The following is an 18,343-nucleotide window of genomic DNA, read 5'->3' as shown; positions in this document are numbered from 1 at the left end:
TCTGCCAGGGAGCAGGGCCCCGAGGGCCCACCCGGCATCTGCCTAGATCCAGAAGGCGCGTCTCCTGGTCACATGCCACATCTGGCAGATTAATCCAGACCGTGCCATAGCTGGCTCTCCCACATAAGCCCCGTCCCCCGCCCCATAGAGGACAACAGAGGGGTGGGTTCTCCTATGTCAAGAATGTTTGAAAGTTTGGATAGTTCTGTAATGGGCAGCACGGAGAGAACTGCCACAGAGTGAAACTTTAATATTCAGAAAATGCTGTCTGGAATTTATATAAGCTGTATAATTTAGAGAGCAAGAACAAGAGTTATTAGCTCCTTTAAAACCAAATTCCCATCTTGTAGCATTTCTGCAGACATTTTTCTCTCTCCCCCGCAGTGGAGAAAACCCCTTTGCTACTGTGAAACTCCGGCCAACAGTGACAAATGATCGATCAGCACCAATCATTCGATGAAAAGATGGCCAAGGAATCCTCTGGTTCCGCTAATGCTATGCTCTCACTGCAAACGATAGGTGTATATGTGTGAGATGTGCTGTAACTGTCATAAAGCTTCACGAGAGGGTGCCTGATTTTAAATGTATTCTACTTGAGCAAATCAATGCATTTTCTCAATTTACCATAGTTGGGTTTACACATTTCTGTCTTTAAGAGGATAAATGAGTAATAGTTTAGTGACTAACTCAATCACTTAAAATACTGTCTCCTTATTCTTTCAAAACACAGTAAATTTGGTTCCAAATTGTTACCGTATCATTTTTTAAATACTCCATGATTATTTTTTTAATAGCCAGAATAAGGGATGGTCTGTGCTTTCATGACTGGCTTTCTGTACCTGAATGCAGATGAGACCACACTTTTGTTTTATAAAGCATGTGCTCTTAAATAGCATTACGTTTATCTAGAAAATACTGTATAAATTTGCATCTTAGCATGCAAATCATAATTTTAAGCAATATAAATTATGAGAATATTATAAAATTTTATTTTTTAATTTAAAATTTTTTAATTTTTGTTTAATCAAATGTAGAGCTATCAACGTAATACAAATGTAGATGGAGAAATCTCCAACTTTCCCACAGCTTAGAAATAGCTCTAGAGTGCTAAGACATTTTGCCCATCCCTTTCACAGCCATATTTAGTACCTGAAGAATTTCCAAGAGCTACGGAATTTGGTGGTTCTGAGTTACCAACTGGATCAACCCAGGAAAACACACCAGGCCACGCTGCATGTGGGCCTGGCTCATAGGGTAATAATACATTTGAGTGCATCTGAGGACTCCACACGTGTGGAAACCTGGGCCCTCTCCCTAAGCTAGCTGACCAAAGCTGCCTCCATCAGTCATTTACTCCGAAACCTCTTGGGGTCCAAGTTTCTCCACTTTTGAAATTTGCAGGTACTGACCTGCAAATAGCGCTTACAAAGCCAGGAGGACCTGTGAGCCTGAGTCTGGGTGAGGGAAGGGCTGGGTTCAGCTGACACCTGCCAGCAGGCACTGGGAACCTGCGCTTCTGTGGGAGGAGCTCTGAGCCAGTGGCCAAGTTCGTCACTGGCTGTCAGGGACGAGGCTCTGCTCTGGAGGAGTGGAGAATCAATTAAAACTCACACCCAGGCCATTCCCTGCATGCAGGCAGGGAAGCAGGGCTTGCTGCTTGTCACAGGTCTTTGATCTCACCATAAACAGCATTTTTCTATAAGCTGGAAACTGGTCAAGGTCAAATGCAGGTAAGCTGGTCTAAGTGTGTGACACTTCAGGTTCTTGGTCCTGTCCTCCTCCCGGATGGCTCAGCAAACCAGGCAACCCCACCGAGGGCTGCTGATGCAGGACCTTGGGAGGGCTCCCCCAGGGCTGGATCAGGCTAACTACAGTGTCAAGCAGCCCGCCTGTCTCAAGACGCTCCAGCCAGCAGAGAAAACAATCACATTTAGTTAAGTGGCCCCACCATCTAAGGAAGAGCAGGGTTCACGGAAGCCCACTATTTTCAACAGTGGGGAGGGAATGAGGGGTAGGTTTTGGAAGTGTGTTAATGAGAGGGTGGGGTGTCACGCCCTGGCCCTGGCCTCTAGAGTTCCACTCTGGGATCTTGTGGCTGTTACAGGGACACAAGAGGTCCCGGGATTATTAGATGCAATTTGCAGGCCCACCTGGCTCACCCAACCCCAGTCCACACCTTCACAGAAGGGACTACAGTGGTCACTTACCTGCCTCACACAGGCTGGGAGGGCTTGCCTTAGGTCCTTGGCACTGAGGTGCATGTTCTGTAAATGTCAAGGTATTATGTTTCATTATAATAATAAAAGAGAACTTGAAAACAAGCACATTTTCTTGAGCTGTAAATGCCTATCGAGGACTAACAGAAGGTCGAGATTGGCCATGAATACTGGGTAACGCTGAAGCTGCGCGATGCGTCTGTTACTCTGCTCTCTATTTCATGACAAAACTTTCTATCGTCAGAGGCAGTGTGCAGACACTGAATAAGCAGAACCAGGTAAACAATGGTATGAATCTCATTTATTTAAAACAGTATTTCTCACCTTTCTCAAATTGAAGACTGCAAAAAATAAAAGCAGTGCTTTATTGAGTTGTCATTAACCCTTGGAGCAGTGCTGCTGCGTGTCCACACTCCATGACCCCTGTGCCCGGGAAACCTTGGCTAGCACATGCCAAATCTGTCCCACCTCACTTTACAAAACAGTCCTGAAGCTTAATCAAATAAAGCTATTGTACACGACATTTACATTAGAAAAAGATAGCTGGATGTAGGAAAGCCAGGTGTGGTGTTCCCTTTAAGTAAAGTTGGCTCCACAGTTGGGGCATCTTCGCTTCCTCAAGGCAAAACAGCAGATGAACCCGAAGGGGAACAAGACGATGGCCAGGAAGATGCCCAGGAAGGTGAAGGAGTCCTCCAGAACCCCGACTCTGTGGAGAGAGAGAGGGGGCGCTGGGGTTAGGGCCTTCGGCGGAGCCCTGACCCAGAGGCCCCTCCCCACCTGGGGACGCCCCCCCCACCCACCACGAGGACGTCCGACAGCCGCCGACGCCACGGCCCCCCCCCCCCCCCCACGGTAGGCTTCACCTCTCCAGCAATAAACGCATCGGCCTTGAGAGCCACCAGAACTGTCTGCACGTGCCCACTTACCGAGGGCAAGCAACTACTGCTAGTCACCACATGGAACGCGTGATGAGGGGAAGATGAAGTCACCTGAAGGTACCATCACTCACTCATAAAGGCAAGAACGTTCAGTTGCCTTATAACCTGCCACGTGTTTCCTCTTACAAAAGGAAGAAGCAGCAAATGCTAACTTCTGTAAAAATTCTTGCATCTCTGAAAATACCAAGGAAACCACATCATTTTAGAGTTGAAAAGTTTTAGATTTATTTTTCCATTCCCTAGAGAGAAATTCCAAAGAAGTGATAGTTTGGAAGTTTGATTTTTATTGTTTGCGGGGAGGGGGACACAGGACAGATTTCAGTGAAGGACTAAAGTCAGCCATGTTCGTACAAATGTCTGGAAGGCCGTGTATCTTGAGAAATTTCATCTCAAAGCTTCCTCTTCAGAAAAAAGTCAAGTTGACCTTCCATGTGCATAATACATAATACCTAAGACATCGAGGGGCCAGCACCCAAATCAGGCCAATGGCTTAGTCACCACTCAGATTCAAGGGTCGTTTTTAAAAGGCCCCAAAGGTGGGAGGCAGGAGCCATGTGCTCAGCTCTGCCACTGCTCCTTAGGCTACTTCTAGAAATTCTGGACACAGAATTGAAATTAAAGAGAACTCCAATAGCCAGCTTAGCCCTAATGAGAAATGCTTCACACCCACCAGACAGCCCCAGGAGCCAGGAAAGCCAGTGGGAACTAGGTCCTCCCAGGTGGCCGGGGTGCCCGGGGCCACTCCAGCCCTCGACCACCACGCTGTGAGCTGAGGGCCTGTGGTGGGCGAGGCACTCCGCCAGAACAAAAGCGCCAAATCACGCCCGGCTGAGGACGGCGAAGGGAGAAATGGCAGAGGGGTTCAGGGAGGGCCTCCAGGAGGTGACACGTGAAGGGCTTGGCGGAGGCATGGGACGGGTCTGGCCTGCTGCTGGAAACGGGAAACGCTCCGTGAACGTGCCTTCGCAATGCTGAAGGAGGGACCACGTCACCCCCCACCCCATTCCCACACCTGCCCCCATTCATCCCACCTCCCTCGGTCTTCCTGAAGCCACTGTCACTGTCCACGCCTCAGCCCCATCGTCTTCAAATACTGCTAGGGAGCCTTTATGCCCACAGGGTTCTGGAAGCAGCTGCTCCTCGTTCTGCCACCTTGTGTGGAGAGGAAGGTGCAGCTTAATAAACGAGAGAGCAAACAAGTGTCGAGCCGAAGCGCCAAAACAGAGGGTGTCCTCAACTCAAGATGCCAAAGCTGCTGCTGCCGCCCCTTCTCAGGAAGTCACGGCCCATGTGGGGACACTACTGCTCACGGCATCCTGACCCCCAGGCCGGCGCCCACGCACTGACCTGAGCAGGATCCGGCACCGGCACACACACCCCAGCCCTGCAGAGCGGGCGCCAGGCCAAGCTCCAGGAATGAAAGCGGGACCTGCTCCCTGCTTCCTGCTTCGCGGGGATGGTGAAAACAGACCAGGCTAAGAGGAAGTCTGGTTCTCAACTCCCTTCAGAAAAAGTCAAACCCAATGCCCACCCCCCTCCTCCCACTCTAAATACACCTAAAGGACAGTACGTTCTAGCAGCAGTTTCCAAGGGGCTCATCCTGAAACACCAGTCCCCCTGATAACCCTGCAGAAAAGAAAAGGGGGGAGTCTTTGGCCAATTTTGGAAAACTGCCTCTTTCACTCTCCTGGAGTCACAATGCATGAGTGTAGGAAAGGCAGTGACAAGTCCTGCAGTAAAGACACCTGCAGAACTTTGTTTCACCAGTGTTTCCCAGACTCACTGGCACTGCCCGTTGTGCATGCGCGCTGACCAGCGGGAGTGGGCACAGGCGACACCCAAAGGAGGGGAGAGCTAATTGGGAGGCCTCAACTGCTGTCAGCAGCGTCACCGTTTCTTGTATAGACTTCTACAAAAGTCCTGTAACAGGAGCCCCGCTCTAAGTCCCACAAAGGCTGTCAGGTCATGCTGGTCCTCAGCCTGCCCGTGAGAGCCAGGTCACACCTGCCCCAGCTTCAGGGCCCTCAGACCAGGTGTCAGGGCGCACGGCATGAGACCCAGCTGAAAAAGCACCTGAGGCCACCCTGCCGAAGTAAGAGGTGGGGGCTTCAGGAAGGCCCCGAGCCACCGGCTGTGTCCCCACACACAGGTGGGCGTGACAGGCTGGAAACAGCCCTGCTCGTCCATGGTCATGGCCAACAGCTACAACTACTGATGCCAATCAGGCCACTTCCGCAGCAGCTGGAGGTGACCTTGGACCACTCCGGGAGCTATGGCCCCGCCCAGGCTCTACTCCGGCTTCCTCCTGGGTCTACACCACTGTTCTACCTAGAGCCAAAACCCTGAAAACCTCATCGGTTTGCATGTTTGGTTAGAATGTCCGAGGAAAAGGCAGAGGGCACAAGGGAACCCCACACCCCACAGCTGACTCACCTGCCCTAGCTGAGAACCTTCTAGAGAAGCCCAACCTCTAAAGGGGTTACCAGGGTACCTGGCCCACATCCCCTGCAGGGGCCAAGGAGGCTCGCGGACAGTGACCACCCGGCTGAGCACCTGCCGGGGCTGGACACTCCACATTATTCCACTTCAGGATCAAAGCTGTTAGGAGACAGAGCCTAGAACCCAGTGCGTCTGCTCAAAGACTTCAGAGATGCCCGGGAGGAGGTTGGGGCCGGGGCAGGTCCTGTCCTGCCGCCCTCAGTGCCCTGGAGGGAGTGTGCGAGCACCCAGCACCCCCCCACTGGAGAAGCCGTGGAGCGGAGCAGTCTCCCTGCAGTGGAGATGCCTGGAGACGGAGGCCTTCCCTGGGCCGCACAGTGTACCTGTCCACGTGAATTGTCCCGGCTGTGGGTTGCTGCTGTCCTCTGGGGTCCAACGTCAAAGGGCGGCAGTCCCCACCTGCCTCTTCCCTAATTCTCCAACTAGACCCCAATGCTGGTCTACACTGACTAAAGCTGGTGCAAGTGGAGGAAAGCTGGTTACTCTCTCATCCGGGCCCCCATGGCCATGAGGCCGGGAGACTGGCCCCACCTGAGCACTGAGAGTCCCAGCAGTGGCCAGACCAGCCCCGGGAGGCCCAGCATCTCAGCCTCCAGAGCTACTCTGGGAACTTAAAAGGCAGGCAGAGCAAAAGGCAGCCCGGGCTGACCCGGTCCACCTCGCGTCCCAGGCACGAGGAGCACCCTCCTCCCTCCCCACACCTGCAGTGCTTGCTGCCCAGGTCCGGCCCTTACTGCAGCCAGAGCAGAGTTGGCAGCTGGGCCCCCCAAGTCAGGAGTACGGGTCTGATACCTGCCAGACCCCTGCGCCCCCTCCCCAGCCCTGCCCACGCAGAGCAGAGCCCCCAGCTGGCTCTTAAAAAGATGGCCGGGCCAGGCCACCAGGCCACCGTGTCTCCAGGGAGAGAGAGGGCCTGAGGGGGCTGCGCAAAATCTTGTCCCTGCCGGCAAGTCTGTGATCCAGACCCAGACCAGCTTCCACTGAGAGCGACCACCCGGCCCAGCACACTGCTTCCGCGGACGAGGGACAGGAAAACAGCACCTGCCCACTCAGCGGGAGCCTCCGAGCAGGGGGTCAGTCAGTCCTCAGGCGCCACCCCTGCCACCCCAAGAACCTACAGCTCATACCCACAATTCAAAATGCCAAAAGGCTCTGAAAGCAGAACTTTTTTATAAGTTTGTAGCAAACTCACCTGGTAGCCACATATGACCTGATGTGTGGCCACTTGTAGTCTTAACTTATCCACTTAATGTATTTATTTGTGTCTTACTGTAAAAATATTAACGTTTTGACTAGGATTACTGCCCCAGACCTCAAAGGCAGTATTGGCATAATTTACAATTTTTTTAAATCCAAAATCTTCTCAATTGAGAGATTCAACTTGGTCTCTAGGCCAATCATGACTCGGGAACAGAGCAGCCCATCCCTGTGCGGGTCCCTGCCTCCTGCTGGCCCCTCCCACAGGCCTCACACTCCCCCGCCCCCTCTCCAAAGCCCCGGAAGAACCCAGTCAGTTCAGGATGAGTTCCACTCTTTATCAACCGGCTCAGAACCCAAACTACTAAGGGGCTCCAGCTGTGGCTGGAAGGGCCCTCCCTGATTCCTGAGCGACAGGTAGGGGGATGGGGGTCAGCGAAGGATATGGAAGCTGGAGAAGGTAGGGAACTGATTCTGAAAATGCTTATTTACCTCCTGATGCCAACCTTATGGAGAAAGCGGCCAGTCGATTCCACTGGCATCTGACTGCCCAGGGACCGGCTTGGGTGGGGCTCCAGGATGAGAAGATGGGAAAGGCCCTGCAGCCCACAGGCCCCGAGAGCATCCCAAGGCTGGGTACCCGACCAGTGAGAACCTCACCCTCGCCACCTCCTGTATTCCTCACAGCAACCCCCACGCACGTACCATCACTGCCCCCCTTCCCGGAAACTGGAGAGCCTTGTTCAGGAAATGAGTGGCGTGGCGGGGAATAATCCAGACTTCACCCAGAAGGGAGGAACCACCCTCTGAGCAACCCCCTCCCCACAAGGGCCAGTAAGTGCCACATGCTCCAGCAGTCCTCTTGGCTCATGCCCAATGACTCATGTCTGCTGAACAGAGGCTGGCCTCAAGCAGGATCCAGCCCTGGGAGCAACCCCCGGACCAGCCCTCACTGGAAGGACGAGCCTCTTCAGGAAGAGGGAGCCGAGGACTTCCTCCTGGGGGCCCCAAAGCACCCAGTCAGCCCCCTTCAGCGACCGGGTCATACCTCACCCCCTCACGCAGTGCATCTGCCCCGCCTCCGGTTGTCCCAGGGTCTTCACTTCGAACGGGCCTCCAATGGAGGTGAGGCGAGCCACCTCGTCAGGGGCAGTTTTCACGACGCCCACAGGACCACTGACCACTCCAGGGACAATTCTGAACAAGCCTGATCACCAAGCAGCCTCAAGCCTCCCCGAGCAGAAGACGAGAGGCCTGGCCAGGGCAGGTGCTAGAGGCCTTCTGTCACACCCCACGCCTGCAGCAGAGCTGAGCCCAAGGTCAGAGACTCCGGGAGGCTCCAAGGCGGCAGGGCCTGCCCAAGACACACTGTGGACCACCCAGGTTCAGTCCTGCGACAGCCAGGCTGAGGAGGCCACAAGCGCTGCCTGGAGGCCAGCGGGTGACAGCCAGCTCTGGGCCCCCACAGGTGGCACACCCTGCCCAGCGTGGCTCAGCGCCCGAGTCCTGGCTCATCTGTCTGCTGCTCCCCCTCAGGCCGGGAAGCCCGCAGCCTGTGAATGTGGGCAGGGCCCATCCTGGCAGCCTGTTTTCCAGCCAGCCCAGGCACATCCACCTCCCCAGGGCAAGGGTGGCACCCCAGCTTCGAGGGCACAGAGGGCAGGAGGAGCTGGTGCCCCGCTGACAGGGAGCAGCCCCTCCTGTGCCCACCCACGGCCCGCCGTCCAGAAGCCCAAGGCTCTGTCACAGGCCCCTACTCTCATGACCCCTCCACACACTCCACCTTGTCACCCCATGCCCTAGGTCATGCCCTTGTGGCCTGTCTCTACCCCCAGGGGCTCTCCCAGGGTCCAGCAGCTTCCACACAGACCATCCAACGCCACATCCTGGAGTGTATAACCCTGATGTCTGGGCAGCATCTGACCTTGACAGTTCTTCCCTGAGCCCCTCTCTTGCTTTCCAAGACCCGCTCGTTCCTGGACTTCCTCCTGCCTCTCTGGTCAGCCCCGAAACCAAACATCCAGTGACACCCAGCCAGCGCTGGCGGGGAGCCCAGGCCAGGCCAGGCCCTGTGCCTGCCGCTTTACACACCTTCCAGCCTCGGACCTGTGCTGCCCAGGGCGCCTTGTCCACAGGCCGCCCACTGCAGCCCAGGGCACACCCGGCCACGCCCACCCGGGCTCCCCGGCCACAGGTGCTGCCACCCCAGCCTGCATCTAGAGACAGCCCACACCCCCAGGGAAGACCAGCGTCCAAGAGGCCTGGGGGGCCTGGCGGGAGCCCCGTGTGGCCAAGGTGGTGCTTGGTCCACAGAGGCGGCAGGCAGGCCAGGGGTGAAGTGAGGAGCATGCTCGCTCATCTGTCAGGGTCGAAAGAAAGGCTCCTGTAGCCAGCTAAAAAGGGATGATGGAGTCAGGCTGCTTAAGGGAAGGCTCAGACGATGGCAAAGTGACAAGTGACAGAGGCCTCTCAGGTCTGGCCTCAGAGGGAATCACAGACGTGTGACTTCGGCAAATTCCTGCCAAGCTACCAGGGAGGGAAGGGGACAGAGCCTGGCAGGGATGCAAAGGGAGGAAATGTGGTCACATGAGCAGTGGCCTGTCTCCTGACCCTACGACGCCAGACAGACAGAGACCACACTGGACTGTGCCCAGGGGAACCTCTCCGTTTTCCCCAGAGAGGAGCCACCCCGGGGACCACGCACCACTCCCCAGACCACAGCAGAGCGTCCCTGGAGCGCCGGCCTCACCCTCCCTCCGGCTGCCCATCTCGTTGCCGCCCCCAGCCCGCTGCCTGGGCGCCGTGCCCCACATGCCACCAGGACAGTCACAGGCCTCTCGGGGCCAAGGGGCCACCTGCTCTCCAGCAGTGGAAGACGCTGCGAGCACAGGGCGGGGCAGGGACCCTCGTGCGTGAAGGACCCAAGTGCTCGGAGGGCCCTCAGCGCTGGCCCCCGTCCTTCGCAACCCACAGACAGGAGGGACCACGGGAGAGCATGCTGCAGGTGGAGTCAGAACGTTTGGTCCCAACTCGGTCCCCCAAACTTGTTCTCAGAGCCGCCCCCCTCACTGCCTGCCACCCACCACCCAGAGGCCGCAAGCATGGGGATCCCCACGGAAGAGGGAAGAAGCCTCTTCCCAAATGTGGGTGCCGACCCCCTCGGCCTCCAGACAGCCCCAAGCCCCTCCCCAGAGAAGCAGAGCACAGCCTGACCTTGATCCAGATTCTGTATGACTGGGGCCGCGGGGCCCCGGTTAGCAGAAGCCACAGGCCTCCGAAATGACACAGCTCCCACCCTAGGGAAAGACAGAGATCAGGAACAGGCTCCCCACGGAAGCGCCAGAGCCCGGGGCTACCTCAGCCTCCGCTGGCCAAGAGCCTCGCAGCCCAGCCCATCAGATGCCCCCACTTCCCAGACAACGAAACAGGATCCGAACCCAGCTCCTCCAGCAGGCGGGACACCGGCTGGGACATCCTGACACCCCCCCCCTTAAACTGGGGGGCTCACTCAAAGACTCCTCCCCACAAAGAACATGCCCTTGAAATCCTCCGGCTGGGCTAAGTGGGGACAGAGGCCCGTGCACCCAGCAGGGCTCTGAGCACCCAGGACCAGCCTCAAGGCAAAATACAGCCGGTTTCCCGCCACCCACCTCCTCGGACAACTTCCCAGAAGGATTCCCAGCGGCTCTCTCCACCGGGACCAAACCCTGAGCCTTGCCCCACCCAGCAGCATATGGCCAGCCTGCCAGTCCATGCCCCCTCTCCTCCAAGCCCACCCACCTGCCTTCGAACCCTCACAGCCCTGCCGCCCCAGGGGCCGCATGGAAAGTGGCCTTCAGGAGAGGCCCGTTGTGTGCCCTCCCTGCCCTCCCCCTTCACATTCTCCAAAGGCCAACGTTTCACCAGCTGTGTCAGAAGAGACACCCGTTTTGGGCTTTGCAAATGGGGTCCCCTGGCCAGCGCGCAGCCCACGGGCTCTCCCCAGCCCACAGCCCCCTTTACTAGGCACGGGGTTGGCTCCGGGGGTCCAGCCTCCTGCCCGCATCTCCAGGATGCCCTCCCTCTTCCCAAGCCCTCGTCTCCCACACCTTTGCCCCGGTGACTCTGAAGTTCTTAACTTCCCTTTGGTCCATCCTGGCCCTTCCCAATACACTTCTGAAAGGAAGCCTAAGCGTAAACTAGAGTTTCTCAATTCCAGCTCGGAGACTGCAACTTCCCCCTCCGAGACACTGAAAACTCAGTCTGAGCCAAGTCGGCTGACTTTCTAAACGGTCTGAGCACTCGAATCCAGCAAGGGCAGGGACCAAGTCTAACCCAAATTTGAATCCTCAGGACCCACACAGAGAAGCGTCTAGCTAACTGCATCTCGGGTCCAATAAAAACAGTCAGAAGATTCTGGAGGCCCCGGTTTGAGGATTTGAAAAATCGCTCCTGCCCCACATGGAGAACCATGGCCCTTCCAGCCTCATCCAGCTAACGGCCCTGCTGGGCATGAAGCAGCCCTTACAGGGGTTGCTCCCCTGGCCTTCTGGAGCCCCAGCTCCTCCAACACACTGGCCCTGTGGATCAGGGCTCTCCTGCCCCTGCACCTCCAACAGCCGCTTCAACCTTTTACCTTCAAGAATCAACCACACAGCAAACTGGAAATCCCAGAACCAGGGACTACAGGCTGTCAGTCCAACAGTTACCATTTCTGCATCCCGCACACTCAGGACTCAATGGCCCGAAAAGCACTCAAGTCCCCAGGAAAGGTAACCCATCCCGTGTGCCCTACAAAACGTGCTCAGACCCAAGGGCGACTGAACCCACTCTCCCTGACACCGCACATCAGCAGCTCGGCCCATGTGAAGCCCGAGCCGCTCCCCCCACATCCTGTCTTAGGAGCTTCTGGGTATGAGCGCTCTTAGAGGCTTTTTGGGGGGCCAGCCCCCAAGGCCTGTGACATACCTGCAGACTGGGCAGCCTCCAACGACAACGATGGAATTGGCAGGGTACCGGGTGACATTTCGACTGTGGATGTTGTAGACCCTGGGGTGGTGGGTGGGTATCCCTGCGGGCAGGAAGGCACATCAGAAGGGGCAGGCAGGAAAACGGGGGGGGGGGGGGGGGGGGGGGGCGGCGCCTGCCCTCCCCCCCCCCCCCACAGAAAACCCCCGTCCTTTCTAAGATCAAGACGACAGCTGCCTCCACTAAGCACCTACTACGGGCTTTATCAGGTGCTAATCTGCAGACGGCACCGCGTTCCCCAAGTTAATTTGAAAACGGGCTGTGATGCCGCCTGGGAACGGCGGGCCCGGGACGCGCGACCCCCAGGCAGGCGGAGGGCCCCGGGGCGGCGCCGGGACTCGGGGACCCGACGGCGGGTTCCCCCCCCTTCCCCCGGCCCCGCCCCCGCCCCTCGGCGCGGCCCCCGCCGCGGCCGGAGAAAACTTGATTTCGGGGTTAAGGGTCGCCCCGGGACTCGGCCCCAAGTTCGCTCCCGGCGCCCCGCCCCCGCCCGCGCCCCCCGCCCACCTGTGACGAGGTAGGGGTAGGGCGGCGGCGGGGGCGCGGTGGGGATGGCGCCGTAGCCGTGCGGGCCGCACGCGAAGTCGCCCTGGCCGGCCTCCAGGGTGTAGGCGGGCGGCCGCTCCTGCAGCAGGGGCTTGTGGTCCATGGCGGGCGGCGCCCCCCGCGCCCGGCCCGGCGCCCGCTCGATCCCGCCCGGCTCTGGCTCCGGCTCCGGCTCGGCCTCGCGGGGTCGCCCGGGCGGCGGCGGCGGCGGGGTGGCCCCTCGCGGAGGCGGAGGCGGCGGCGGGGTGGCCCTCCTCGGAGGCGGTGGTGGCGGCGGCGGCGGCGGGGCGGCCCCTCTCGGCGGCGGCGGGCTTCCCCCCGCGCCTCCCCCGCCAGTCACAAGACCGGTCACGTGGGGCGGCGCCCGGCGGGGGGGCGGGGACAGCGCGGGGCGGGGCCTGGAGGGGGCGTGGTCGGCGCGGGGCGGGGCCCGACGGCGTCTTAAAGGGGCCGAGGCGGCCCAAGTTGTTGGCCGCGGCTCCGCGTGGGTACTCACCTTGCAGCTGCGTCCCTGTATCTCCACCGCGAGGAGGGCCCCCCCAGACACGACGGCCCGGAGACGCCGCCCTGGGGTCGTGACCTTTATGGCCCGCGGACTCCCCTCTCCACCCCAGCGCCAGGGCCGGTCCCACCCATCTCCGACCCTGGCCAGGGGGCATCCGGAGGCTCAAGCCCACCCTTAACGGGGGCGGGCAGGGTCGGCCTGGAGGAGGGTCCTGGAGCGGCGAATCCCCAGGCCGCCCCCGGTCGTCACCGCCCGTGGGTGATGGCGTTGTGAGCGACCCGGCATCCCCATCAGCGCGACGGCCCGGGTCAGTGGAGGCGCAAACCCCTGCAGGAAGGGAGCGTCATGTGAACCGTGCCCGCTCACGCTCAGCTGCTGTTCATTCCCTCGGGGGTTTTCTTGACAAATTATATTAGGTAATTTATAGGGGCCGTGGCCACTGATTACGAATAACTCCCCCGCTGGGGACAACACCCTAAGTAGTGAGCACCCACTGCGTGACAGGCACTGTTGCACCTTTGTGCTTCGGTTTCTTAGCCTCGCAGCAACCCAGGAGGTGCTTTTTCTTTCCCCAGGTTACAGCCCGGGGACTGAGGCTCAGAAGAGGGGAGTGACCGAAACGTGACCGAAACGACCGCAAAGACCTGTCAGGCTCCCTGGCTGACGCATTTTCACTGTCACACGCCAGTGCTTAACGGGTTTGTAATAAAACTTTAAAAAGAAGGTTCTGCAAGCTTAAGGCCCCTTGCATTTGTCACTCCTCTGCACCCTTCCAGGGGCTTCTGTGGCCTTTGCTGTTTCTCGTCCTTTTTCGTGTGACTGCAGTTTGATCTGGCTCGGGGACTATAGCCCCTCTCGGACCCACCTTATTTTTAACTTTTCAGAAGAGACCATCCTATTTCTTTATCACAAGTTTAGCTCCGCAAAACCCATTCCCATCTCCCTTTTATCTGCTGTACTGGTCATGGTCCCAACCACCCGGGGGGGGAAGGCATGGAGGGGCCAGGTAAGGGCCTGGCTAGCATTAGGGAGACAGCCAGGTCAAGAATGGGGACTGGGGCCGGCCCGGTGGCGCAGCAGTTGAGTGTGCACGTTCCGCTTTGGTGTCCCGGGGTTCGCCGGTTCGGATCCTGGGTGCGAACCTGGCACCGCTTGGCAAGCCATGCTGTGGTAGGCGTCCCACATACAAAGCAGAGGAAGATGGGCACAGATGTTAGCTCAGGGCCAGTCTTCCTCAGCAAAAAGAGGGGGATTGGCAGCAGTTAGCTCAGGGCTAATCTTCCTCAAAAAAAAAAAATTGGGGGCTGACCCCGTGGCCGAGTGGTTAAGTTCACGCACTCCGCTGCAGGCGGCCCAGTGTTTCGTTGGTTCGAATCCTGGGCGCGGACATGGCACTGCTCATCAAACCACGCTGAGGCAGCGTCCCACATGCCACAACCAGAAGGACCCACAACGAAGAATATACAACTATGTACTGGGGGGCTTTGGGGAGAAAAAGGAAAAAGTAAAATCTTTAAAAAAAAAAAAAAGAATGGAGACTGTCGGAGGGCCAGGGCCTCAGGGCCAGCAGAGGTCCTAGCCTGCGGTGGAGAGGCCGTGCGCTCCTGGGGGCAGCTGTGAGAGATGGACCATAAGGTGAGTGCAGCTGAAATCAGGCTCATCAAAAACTAGGGTGCAACCCCATGCCCCATCACCCAGTGAGGAGAAGTGGGCTGGGGTCAGGCCTCCTAACCCCTGGGCAGCTGTGGGCACCCATATGGGGCCCGCCGTCCTTCCCCGCCTTGCAAACTGCTAGCATCAGCCACTGGGTGATGTCCTCTCCCATCAGACTAAAGGTAAATTGGCGGAGCTGGCCTGTCAATTTCATGGTTAATTTTCCCTTCCTCACGTGAAGTATTTGGTAATCAAACTCCACAAAATCCATAGCCTCTGGCTCCCTTCTCTTCCAATAATTGATTTCCACCCCAGCAGAGCCCCTAGCTGGGAAATCCGTATTTGTCAATGATAGAATGGGGCTTGGGGATTTCCCAACAACACTTTGATGAGTGTTGCTCACAGACACAAACCCGGTCCTGCCCTTTCATTCAAGCAGCAAGCCCAGTGTGATCTGCTATCCCATCTTCTGCCATGCAAGGCCTGGGGGGACAAAGATGATGGCAGGGGACACCAGACAGGAGCAGTCTGCTAGGGAGCCAGAGAGTAAAACTCGAAATGGCAGTGGGGTGGCGTCTGTGCTGTAAGAGGGTTAGAGGGACCAGTGAGCGCCCCCAGAGTGCCAGGGAGGAAGCCCCACCTGGAAGGCCAACAGTGACTTGGCCCGAGGAACCAGGGGACGAGCCATCCAGGCAGAATGAACTTCGGTCCCAGAGAGCGTGCAGCAGCCCAGTGCATGCCAAGACTCTAAGTCACTTGGTGTGGCCGGAGCCGGGGGAGGGTCTCCAGGAGGCAGCGCCCAGATACTGGAGGTGGGATCACATCCAGTTAAGAGCTTACTGCAGAACTGCACAGAGTTTAAGGATGGAGGTAGGAGCATCAGATTCGCATATTAGTAAAATGACTTTGGCAGCAGTATAAAAAGTAAGGGATGCAGGGCGATCAAGGATCAAGGGACAGCTGCGGAGATGGAGGTGGAGGTGTGAAAGACATTAAGAGCTCATTAAGACTTGATGACCTGGGTGGATATGGAAGACTCAGGATCTCAGCTTTCTGGCTCAGGTGACAGTGGTGCCAGAATCTGGATGTGGACCGGGAGAAGACGACTGGAAGGGAGGGTGGGGATGCTGAGCTTGCACAGGCTGGCTTGGTGCGTGCATATCCAAAGCGACAGCTAACCAAAGGCAGGCACGTGCGCGGAGGTATCTGGAAGGCTTATCCTTTTGATAAAGGTCTGATGATCTCAGTGGCTAACAGCCCTTCACCCACTGACGAGCATTTAGGGAGCACATATTCTGCCCCAGATGCAGTGAAACTGGCGACATCCTGCCTTGTGGAGCCCACACTCTAACAGGGTAGAGGCAGGGTAGGAAAGGGGTAAGTGCTACAGACAGAATGAGCAAGGTCAAGGGCACAGAAAGTGAGGCGGGCAAGGCGGTGCAGTGGTGTGCGATTTTACATCGGTGTTCAGAGTGGGCACATCGAGAAGGCGAGCAGAGTCAGGAAGGAAGTGAGACAGTCCACCTTGAGGCCAGAAGGACCAGCTTGCGTTTTAAGGGGACGGAAAGTAACGGCGTGTTTATAAATTGGTGGGAACAATCAGATGCGGAAGAGGGGGGATGCAGGAGAAAGGGCGGGGGAGAGGAAGGAGGTGAAAGGGGATGGGGGCCAGCGCCGGGCGGGACAGCCCCCCCAGGATCCCAGATGAGTCACCCACAGGAACTCGAGAAGGCAGAGCACATGGGCGCCCGAGCACGTGGGCACTGGACGGAGGGGGCGCTCTCTCCTGACTGCTTCTGTTTTCCATCTGAACAGGAAGCAGGGTCAGCAGCTGAGACCCAGGAGACAAGAGAAAGGGGTGACAGTCACGGAGGAGAATGGGCTATTGCCCAGGCCAGAGAGTCCGGAGCTGACTGCGGGGCAGCGTAAGAGCTGACGTGAGGTTAGTGATGCTGACTTCGAAGTGAGCCCGGGAATAATCTCACCTACGACCTACTTTCTATGGCAGTTCATCCCCGGGGCCATCCCATGGCTTGCGCACCGACATCACCCAGTTGCTTGATGAGGAAACCAAGGCACAGAGAGGGTCCGTAACTTTTCCCACGTCTCCCAACCAGGAAAGGTGGATCTTCAGACCCCAGATCCAGTGCATGACCCTGACCGTCACGCCCCCAGCCTCCACGCCAAGTGCCCAAGAAAAACCAACCACCGTTTGCCGATTTACCAGAAATACATTCTCACTGAAGAAGACTTGGAACATGCCTTTTTGTCTGTGCATCTTTCTCAGATAGCTGAAATCCTGCTTCTAATCCACTTTTATATCATGTATATTTTAAAAAATTTTTAGTATTGCCATTTCCATTTAAAAGTGAGTAAATATGATTTTATTTTTAAACATTGGCACCTGAGCTAACAACTGTTGCCAATCTTCTTTTTTTCTTCTTCTTCTCCCCAAAGCCCCCCAGTACATAGTTGTGTACTCTAGTTGTGAGCGCCTCAGGTTGTGCTATGTGGGACGCCACCTCAGTGTGGCCTGATGAGTGGTGCCATGTCCAAACCGGCGAAACCCTGGGCCGGTGAAGCGGAGCGCACAAACTTAACCTTTGCTCGGCCACAGGGCCAGCCCCAATAAATAGGATTTTAACTGCTATGCGTACATGTTGTCGCTGGGAGCACTCAGCAGGGGACCAGGTCAGGCAGTGGATGTGCTGGGCCCTGCCTGGGGGCTGGGGGAGGTGCCACTGTCCTCCAGACCTTGCCAGCCACCAAGGGCTCTCCTCGGATATAGCCAGAGGAAACCAGAACAGGAATCATGCCCTTTCTGGCAGGCTGTGAGAAGTGCTGATAACCCATCACATGAGCTTCTTGCACATTCAAGAAGCTAGTGTCTCACATGGTTGGGATTGTGGCAAAAAAAAAAAAGGAAGCAAAGATTTCAAAACCCAAGGCTGTAACCAATGACAAGTGCCTGGCTCAGAGAAAGCCCTCGCCAAATATTTGCTGAATATTTGCGAAATGTTTATCTTAGATAAACACTGAGTTTTCAGTTTTATGGTAAGCCTTACAATTCTATTAGGCACATATTTGTAAATATTTTATAAATTAAGCGCATTCGTTTCTACGTGACACAGACCGAAGTTTCATGTTGAGTCACACGGTAAATCTTGTCACAGATAAAATATATATTGCTATATTTGAATGCACAGTATGCCCTTCATTCTCCAAGAGGTGGTCCTCACTGAAGAATTCTGCTCAGTAGACTGCCCTTACTCGTGCAGTGAAACATAGAAAGCATCTCTTTAAGTCAAGATTTTTCTAGCAATTCTCACAAGAACAAAGAGTAAATTCTGGATAGCAAGTTTCTAGCTGAATAAGTTTCCAAGCAGCTGTACTCAAAACCCCTAAAACGCAGTGCCCTGTTAATAGATGTAACTGATGGGTCTGGACTAATAATACGCTAAAACGTGGAAATCAACACATTTGTGGCAACCACGCGCAGAACGAATTTAACGCCTTTCATCTCTGCCATATTCCAAGTGACAGAACGGGATGCTTTTCCAAGACTTGTTGACTGGGGGCAGAGGGAACCCAAGAAAACTTCAGCCGGATTTGGATGTTGAGGGAGGCACGTGGAGGAAGTGAGCTGTGGTGGGAAGCCCTGATCCCCACTTGGCCGGTTCTACAAACTGACTGTGCGACTTGAGCAAGTCCTGTCACCTCTTGAGCCAGCCTTTCTTCCTCCGAGTCTTCAGACATCCTTTCAGCGTTATAACAATGTC

The 18,343-nt window shown here is 56.6% G+C and overlaps 2 protein-coding genes across 4 annotated transcripts in view; one reads left to right on the top strand and one right to left on the bottom strand.

Annotated features, from left to right (window-relative positions):
* Positions 1 to 2,322, top strand: part of BAIAP2L1 (BAR/IMD domain containing adaptor protein 2 like 1) — a 102,641-nt gene extending 100,319 nt beyond the window's left edge. For both annotated transcript variants that reach the window (XM_046668685.1, XM_046668686.1), the window contains one exon: positions 385 to 2,322. In XM_046668685.1, coding sequence (XP_046524641.1) covers positions 385 to 460 — 76 coding nt within the window. In that variant the 3' untranslated portion in view covers positions 461 to 2,322. The remainder of the gene's footprint in view (positions 1 to 384) is intronic.
* Positions 2,323 to 2,497: 175 nt separating this feature from the next.
* Positions 2,498 to 12,874, bottom strand: BRI3 (brain protein I3). 2 transcript variants are annotated; one of them, XM_046668687.1, is made up of 4 exons: positions 12,368 to 12,874; positions 11,801 to 11,903; positions 10,067 to 10,149; positions 2,498 to 2,925 (listed from the first exon to the last, which is right to left on the bottom strand). In XM_046668687.1, exons 1-4 carry the CDS (start codon positions 12,507 to 12,509, stop codon positions 2,834 to 2,836), a joined length of 420 nt encoding a protein of 139 aa, XP_046524643.1. In that variant the 5' UTR covers positions 12,510 to 12,874; the 3' UTR covers positions 2,498 to 2,833. The 2 variants fall into 2 exon arrangements, with proteins under 2 accessions (XP_046524643.1, XP_046524644.1); XM_046668688.1 differs by lacking the exon at positions 10,067 to 10,149 and having other exon boundaries at positions 12,368 to 12,865.
* Between the last annotated feature and the right edge of the window lie 5,469 nt (positions 12,875 to 18,343).

This window comes from Equus quagga, chromosome 7 (assembly GCF_021613505.1).
Source record: "Equus quagga isolate Etosha38 chromosome 7, UCLA_HA_Equagga_1.0, whole genome shotgun sequence".
Taxonomy (NCBI): domain Eukaryota; kingdom Metazoa; phylum Chordata; class Mammalia; order Perissodactyla; family Equidae; genus Equus; species Equus quagga.
This window is presented reverse-complemented; position numbering and strand designations above follow the sequence as displayed.

What these genes read in the sequence shown, in the direction of transcription:
- BRI3 (XM_046668687.1), bottom strand. Translation starts at nt 12,509, where the DNA reads ATGGACCACAAGCCCCTGCTGCAGGAGCGGCCGCCCGCCTACACCCTG. An exon ending in CTACCCCTACCTCGTCACAG is followed by an intron (nt 11,904 to 12,367) that starts GTGGGCGGGGGG and finishes TCCTGCCCGCAG; the next exon opens with GGATACCCACCCACCACCCC. An exon ending in CATACAGAATCTGGATCAAG is followed by an intron (nt 2,926 to 10,066) that starts GTCAGGCTGTGC and finishes CTCTCTCCACAG; the next exon opens with AGTCGGGGTTCTGGAGGACT.